The sequence below is a fragment of the Mus caroli genome, chromosome 19 (assembly GCF_900094665.2).
Source record: "Mus caroli chromosome 19, CAROLI_EIJ_v1.1, whole genome shotgun sequence".
NCBI lineage: Eukaryota > Metazoa > Chordata > Mammalia > Rodentia > Muridae > Mus > Mus caroli.
Window position 1 is genome coordinate 26,445,188 of NC_034588.1, and position 7,820 is coordinate 26,453,007.

Sequence of the window (7,820 nt, forward strand, 5' to 3'; positions counted from 1 at the left end):
AAAGAATGAAATTTTTATCACATTTCAATCTTTTGATAGGTTACACTTAAGAAAAAATCTGTATATTTATAAATGTATCAATTACAAATACAATACTAAAGCACAAAAAAAAGTTTATATGGCCTGCTTTTGTGTGTTAACAACATTTTAATAAAGCTGCTGAACATTTAAAAATAAATTTAATGAACACATTTAAAAAACCCTCAACAGATCACGCCCTCCACTAGCCCAGCACCCTAGTGCAAATGTATACAGTGCCCTCCTAAGGCTGCATTGCAGCTCATCCTTCCAAAAGCAGTCTACTCTCTAGCTAAAGCACCGTCCTCTCTAAAAATGCAGACAAAGTCCCCGGGGCTCCAGAGAGAAGCCCTCCACTGGCTTACTGGCTCTGCTTTCCCAGGCCTGAAGTGTGCGGCTTACTCTGGCTTAATAAAGCCTCAAGACGGAAGGGCTGACAGCAGTGTACCTTCCCATCTGGCTTAAAACATGAGTACTCTGTGGATGCAGAAAACCTGAGGTCAGAAGTGAAACAAGAGATGGAGCCACACTGAGCTAGAGCAGGGCCTTCCAGTCATACCTCCTGTCCCCTAGAGCAGGGCCTACCACACCTCCTGTTCCCAGCAGACCTGAGAGCTCTCATAAAACACAGACACCCACCCAATCAAAATGGCTATCATCAAGCAAACATCAAAACAACAGATATTGGCAAAGATGCAGGCAAAATTAACCCTTGCACACTGCTGATGGGAGTGTAAGTTAGTTCAGCCACTATGGAAATCAGCATGGACATTCCTTAAAAAACTAAAACTGGCACCACCATATGATCCAGCTGTTCCCCTCCTCCGAGTATACCCAATGAAGTCTAAGTCAGCTTCCAAATATTCATATATCCATGCTTATTGCTGTACTATTTATAGTAAGCAAGTTATGATGCTGATCCAGGTGTTCACTGATAAATAAATGGGATATATATACATACATATGTATAGATGCATTATATATGTGTATGTATATATTTGTGTGTGTATATATATATATATATGTATGTATATGAATGATGATAGAACATTATTCAGCCATAAGGAAGAATTCAATGACATTTGAAGAACTGCTAATGAGGAGATATGGGGGAAGTGGCAGATCCAGTAAATGGACTAAACATAACCAAAGTACATTATAAACATGTGTGAAGAGTTACAATGAAATCCATTGTGTAAGGCAATTAGCACTTAGCTGATAAAAGTCTTTATAACATGGAGGTAAACATTCTCAGCATACAGACTCTACTAAGCTTCTTTGAGGTATATCTTAGAACAACTAATAAAAATTAACCTCTATTTAATATGTCCAAAAGAATAAAAAGTGGGTCAGCCACAGTGACACTTGCCTGTAATCCTAGTACTTGAAAGTGGAAGCAGGATTGGGAGTTCAAAGTCAGCCTATGCTACATAGATAGAGGCCAGCCTAGACAATCTGAGACCCTGCTTCAACACCCCCCCCCAAGAAATAAGTAATTTGAAAGATAATAATTAGAAAACTCATTAAGAGACAAACCATACAAGAGGCACGTTGGGGGTGGCAGGACTCAACAGCTTTATGTTTTCTGCTCAATCAATTAATACATATTGATACACCAGCTCTGATCTCCTGAGCCCTGTTCTCCAGGATCACGCTCTGCAAGTTCCAGTCCAGTTACAGATGACGGCTTATTATTAGGTAAACAAGGCTGATTTTGGTATTGACTGAGCTTTAGAAAGTGACGTGGAGGCGCGCAAGGATACGGATGATTGCCAGTGTGGGTGGCTGTTGCTGTCCATCCTGCTCTCCAGAAAAGGCCATGCGAGGTGCAAGAAGAGCAGCTCATTTGAATTCAGAAAGAGTGCCCGTCTTCCTCCTTGCTGTGCATAGTAAGGTCTTCTCCAGAAAAGCAACCCGCAGCCTCTCTTCTTGTCTTTGCTCCTCCATTGTCACTTGCATCTCCCATAAGATTGGATCCTGAGTCATTACCCTGCTCTTGGGATGAGTTAAACTTTCAGAGACTGAGAAAGCACGCGGAGCCCTGAGACTCTCGATTGTCTGTTTCAGATTGACACAGACCATGCTGCTCCTGCTGCCGATACTGAACCTGAGCTTACAACTTCATCCTGTAGCAGGTAAGAACGGAAGATGGGAGGGTTCTGGGAACGATGAGCAGGTGGTGGCTCCTAGCCAAAGCCGGAAATGAGTATCTGTGGGCATTCTTTGAGAGGGAGTGTGGTTACTGGATATTTCAAGTAGCACTACCCAATGCTTGCAATGAATCACATGTGTCTGAACGGACTAAGAGGCCGTTCCCTTTAATGTAAGGCGCCAAGCAGCTACCCTTTTGCCCTCTATCAGGGACAGTGACTGAGGCAAACATAGAGCGCTTCGTTACTCATATGAGGTTTTTTTTTTTTTTTTTTTTTTTTTTAACGCAATGGCGGCAGCCACTGGTCATTTAATGCCATAACGTAGACTGAATTGGAAACTCGGAGACAATAAAGCCCCAGTGAAAACTCAGTCAGAAGGCTACGCCTTTGAACTTGATGATGGGACATATAGTGGAGGATGTGGTTTAGAAGGGAGAAAGTTGTTTCAGAATTGATTGTTTCCCTGGGGAAGGCGTTTCAGATCACTGGTGTGTGCCATCGGGGCTGCAGTACCAAGAGAACATTAGGTAAAAAAAAAAAAAAAAAAAGCAACAGTTGTGGGGCTAAGGGTGTGGCTGCTCCACAGCAGGAGCGTGAGGTTTTCCTTGAGGGGAATCATGGGAAAGTGATCCTTTGGCGTTGGATAGCCTTTTGATAAGTGACTGTCTCCCCTCCCATCTCATTCTGTCTGGGGGGTCAGCCCACACTTCTCTTCCACGCTTCTCATTCTTTCCCTGTGGGCTGCTTAGGAAATGAAGGAGCTAGGGAAACAGGGATGGCAAGTTTTGGTTTTGTTGTTTTAGTATTTTTGCGCCGCCCGCCGCCGCCCCCCCCCCGCCCCCCACTACACACACACACACTGGCACTCTCAGTAGGGTAAGGACTGTTTCTTTTAAGAAAAGCAGCACTAGGCAATCACAGTCTTTATGAGCTCTGAGGTATGCTGAGGGAGTGGGAAGGATGGCGGAAGCAAGATATGCTTACATTCATACGAGGGCCGATATGTGGCAATGTGCAAGGCAGCTTATGTCTCATTCAGTCTTCACAACACTCATTTGGCAAGGAGAGAGGCTGAGACATGGGAAGGTGTTTTAATGTGCCCGAGATGACATAGTTAGTTACTAGGTGGCATATGAAAGATTTTCACACGCTGATGTCCCTTCTGCCCTTCCCCTGCCCCTATTATAGTGCTAACAGTACTAAATAAATGGTGACAGTAGACAATAAATTGTGAATTGTCTAACTGGGGGTGGAATTTTAACATAAGTTTTAAAATGGGGATATATATTTTTCCTTTTTCAATTAGATATTTTCTTTATTTATATTTCAAATTTTATCTCCTCTCCTCTCCAAAAACCTCTCTATCCCTTCCCCCCTCCCCCTGCTTACTAACCCACCCACTCCCTGTCCTGCCATTCCCCTACACTGGGGCATCGAGCCTTCACAAGGCCAAGGGCCTCTCCTCTCATTGATGTCCCACAAGGCTGTCCCTCTGCTACATATGCGGCTGAAGCCTTGAGTCCCTCCTTGTGCACTCTTTGGTTGGTGGTTTAGTCCCTGGCAGCTCTGGGGGTACTGGTTGGTTCATATTGTTGTTCTTCCTATGGGGCTGCAAACCCCTTCAGCTCCTTGGGTCGTTTCTCTAGCTTCTCCATTGGGGACTCTGTGCCCAGTCCAATGGATGGCTGTGAGTATTCAATTCTGTACTTGTCAGGCACTGGCAGAGCTTCTGAGGAGACAGCTATATCAGGCTCCTGTCAGCAAGCACTTGTTGGCATCCACAATAGTGTCTGGATTTGGTAACTGTATATGGGATGGATCCCCAGGTGGGGCAGTCACTGGATGGCCTTTCCTTCTGTTTCTGCCCCAAACTTTGTCTCTGTATCTCCTCCCATGGGTATTTTGATCCCCCTTCTAAGAAGGACCAAAGTATCCACACTGTGGTCTTCCTTCTTCTTGAGTTTCATGTGGTCTGTGAATTGTATCTTGGGTATTCTGAACTTCTGGGCTAATATCCACTTATCAGTGAGTGCATACCATGATTATTCTTTTGTGATTGGGTTACCTCACTCAGGATGGTATTTTCTAGTTCCATCCATTTGCCTAAGAACTTCCTGAATCCATCATTTTTAATAGCTGAGTAGTACTCCATTGTGTAAATGTACCACATTTTCTGTATCTAATCCTCTGTTGAGGGACATCTGGGTTGTGTCCAGCTTCTGGCTATTATAAATAAGGCTGCTATGAACATAGTGGAGCATGTGTCCTTATTACATGTTGGAGCATCTTCTGAGTATATGCCCAGGAGTGGTATAGCTGGGTCTGCAGGTAGTACTATCTCCAATTTTCTGAGGAACCACCAAACTGATTTCCATAGGGGTTGTACCAGCTTGCATTCCCACAGCAATAGAGGAGTGTTCCTCTTTCTCCACATCCTCGCCAGCATCTGCTGTCACCTGAGTTTTTTATCTTAGCCATTCTGACTGGTGTGAGGTGAAATTTCAGGTCGTTTTGCTCGCTCAGTAAACTTGAAATTCCTGTCTACTCTTTCTTTGCAAAACATTTTTATTAAAATGAGTGTTAAATTAGAATGCCTTCTTGTGTGTTTTATGTGTCTTTCTAATTAAGGTATTTTGACTTCTTAGAAAGCTATTGGTGGGGGCACCTAGAAAACAAAGCTTAGGAATGCTGGTGGTTATTCAATGGTGATTGAAAGGGAAAAGGCATGGGATAGGGAGGAAAAGGGAAACTACAGTATCGTTGTGTGTTTGTTTAGGCTTTTAAATAGAACTTGCGCATTCAGGGATCATTTGCAAAATACAAAGTACAAAAATTTAAAGAATATAGGAGAGTTTTAAAAAGATCCTGAGAGTAGGTGGGCTATGATACTCATTGTCTGAGAGGATTCCCTGGTTATCGCGGATAATGGAATGATGACCCCAATTCTGTAATTGCTTAGTGTGTAGCCCTTGGACCCGTATCTTCCCTGAACAAAACAGTTCCTAGCCAGGAGTTATCCGGATATGATTCCTCATTACCCTCTATGCATTCATTTCTAGGTTTAAATGTAAAAAACCAATGCTTAGCAGATTAATTAGTCATTACAGACAGACAGTGACATTCCTAGTGCTCTAAAATAGAGAAATCACGGTCCACAGGAAGGATATGTTATTATAAGCATGGAAGTAAATACACAAACAAGCTGCTGCATCTGTAAAACACCCAGGAGGAAGGATGACACACAGCACAATGCCTTTTTCCTAAGTCTGCTGTTCGAGCATCCCTCAATAATTAGGTGAAGCTGAAACAAGCAAGACATCGAGAAGCACCGGCCTCAGTATCAGTTACCTCTGGAAGCAGTAGAGGTGTCATTAGTTATGCTCTAGTTCTTGGATGGGCTCCTGGATGCTCATTTTACTTACAGGAATTGCGTTAATAACTCTCCTATAAATCACCCTGCTGTAAGATATGCCACAGACACCGAAAACCACACAAAACAGATGCAAGCTTGACCTGACCAAACACTGCTGGAAATACCCCCAGAGTGTTCATCGCTCCCCACCCACAAGAACTACCCCTCTACAGCCCAAGCAGGCTGCTCCTCAAAGCTCTGCTCACACCCTCATTGTTACGGCCCTGAGGCCCTGATCTTCATAAAAACAATTGGCTACTGATGATTAAAAGAAATCTTTTTTTTGCGGGGGGTGGGGGGGTGGGGGGGGGAGTTCGAGACAGGGTTTCTCTGTATAGCCCTGGCTATCCTGGAACTCACTTTGTAGACCAGGCTGGCCTCAAACTCAGAAATCTGCTTGCCTCTGCCTCCCGAGTGCTGGGATTAAAGGTGTGCGCCACCATGCCCGGCTTTAAAAGAAATCTCTTAAAGCATTCAGACAGTATACGTTCTTTGTAGATTCCAAGTCAGCAAATGGAAGCAACCCCAGGTTTTAAGCAACTATATATTTTACTGAACACACTATAGTCTATTTACCTAGTTGATGGGCATTGCAGCTATTTCAGTGTCTGGGCTAAGTGAATCCTTGCAAGACTGTAGAGAAGCCTGAATGGTTCTGATTTCATGATCCATTAATTAATTATCAACTCTTTCCTTATGTATATTCTGTAGGTATACTGTTGTGTTTTATAAAAAAAAGATAAAGAAGCCAGGGATATGTCTGATGGAGGTGTGGTATGGTGTGAGAGAAGGGGGTGCCTCTGTGGGCCCATGCTGAGACATCCTTTCCGTTTGAGGGACCAGTCACACAATGGTATAGTATAGAATAGAGTTTATTCAGGGCATAGGGAGGGGAGTTGGGGGGTAGTAGAGACAGAGAAAGGCAGAGAGCGAAAGAGAGGTGGGGCGGGGGGGGGGAGAGGTAGCAGGAGAGGGAGAGAGGAAGAAGGAGGAGGAGTAGAGGCCAGTCATGAACATATGGAGAGAAGAGGGGGAGGGGAATGGGGAGAGAAAGCACAGAGAGGGTAGAGAGGAAGAGAAGAAGAGCAAGAGCAAGAGCAAGAGAGAGGAGGGGCAAACAGCCCCTTTTATAGTGAGTCAGGCACACCTGGCTGTTGCCAGGTAACTGTGGAGCAGAACCTAGAAGAAATGCCAATATATACTACCTATAAAGATTTAACAGAATTAGCGATATATTTTTATATTAAAAGTATTTAAGTTTATATTCAGTAAAATTCACCTTTTCACTAAGAAAAAAAATCTGTGTATTTTGACAAATACATGGTCATGTAATGGCCTCTGCAATGAAAGTGGGATTAGATAGTCTTTATGTAATTACTTATTTTTTATTAGTAGTATACATTAAATTATATTGTTTAGTGGAATTCACTGTGATATGCCCACACATGTGTACAGCATAGTCTGCAGACACTTGGCTATCTGCCTTCTTTCTCTTAGTGTAATGCATTTGAGGTTCATGCATGTGGCAGTCTTTATCAATGGCTTATTTCTGTTTGTTATTGAGTGGTGTGTGCTGTGTGATCCAATCCCCAGTTGGAGGGCATTTGGGCTATTTCCCATTTCTGGTGATTTTAAATAAAGTTGCTATAGATGTTTGCAAATAGGTTTCTTCATGGACATGCATTTTATACTTGTTAGCTATATTGAATTTCTAGACCCTATGGCCATTATAAACAAATGTATAGGAAATTCTTAGATTTCCAACTTTACACGGTCATCAGCAGTGTCTGAAACTTTCAGTTAGCCCTGGTAGCAACATGGCCTTGTTTGACCTCTGTTACCCCCATAGATGCATAGAAATACCTTGCTGTGGTTGTAGCTTTCAGTTTTCTAGTGACCAATGAGGCTAAGCACATTTTAATGTGCTTATTGTCTAATCACGTATCTTCTTTGGTAAATTATGTATGGAAATCATCTAATAATTTTTTTTTTAATTTCAGTGTTTTTCATTTCTTTATTAACACACTGTCGATGTGTTGACGTGATCTGTGTGTTTCCATCCCCACATCCCATCATTTTTTCTCTTTGGGTTTTTGAGACAGGCCTCATTTTGTAACCTAGGCTAGATCTGAAATCATGGCAATCCTCCTGCTCCAGCCTTCCGACTCCTTGGATTACTGCCATGAGCCACAATGTGTGGCTCTCAAAGTCTCTTTTCAGGTCTGGTTCAGAGGTGA

The 7,820-nt window shown here is 43.0% G+C and overlaps 1 protein-coding gene across 1 annotated transcript in view; it reads left to right on the forward strand.

Annotated features, from left to right (window-relative positions):
* The window catches only part of Pdcd1lg2 (programmed cell death 1 ligand 2), a 60,224-nt gene that overhangs the window by 11,825 nt on the left and 40,579 nt on the right, over window positions 1-7,820 (forward strand). Inside the window, exon 2 of the mRNA XM_021152335.1 lies at window positions 2,086-2,153. Coding sequence (XP_021007994.1) covers window positions 2,086-2,153 — 68 coding nt within the window. The remainder of the gene's footprint in view (window positions 1-2,085; window positions 2,154-7,820) is intronic.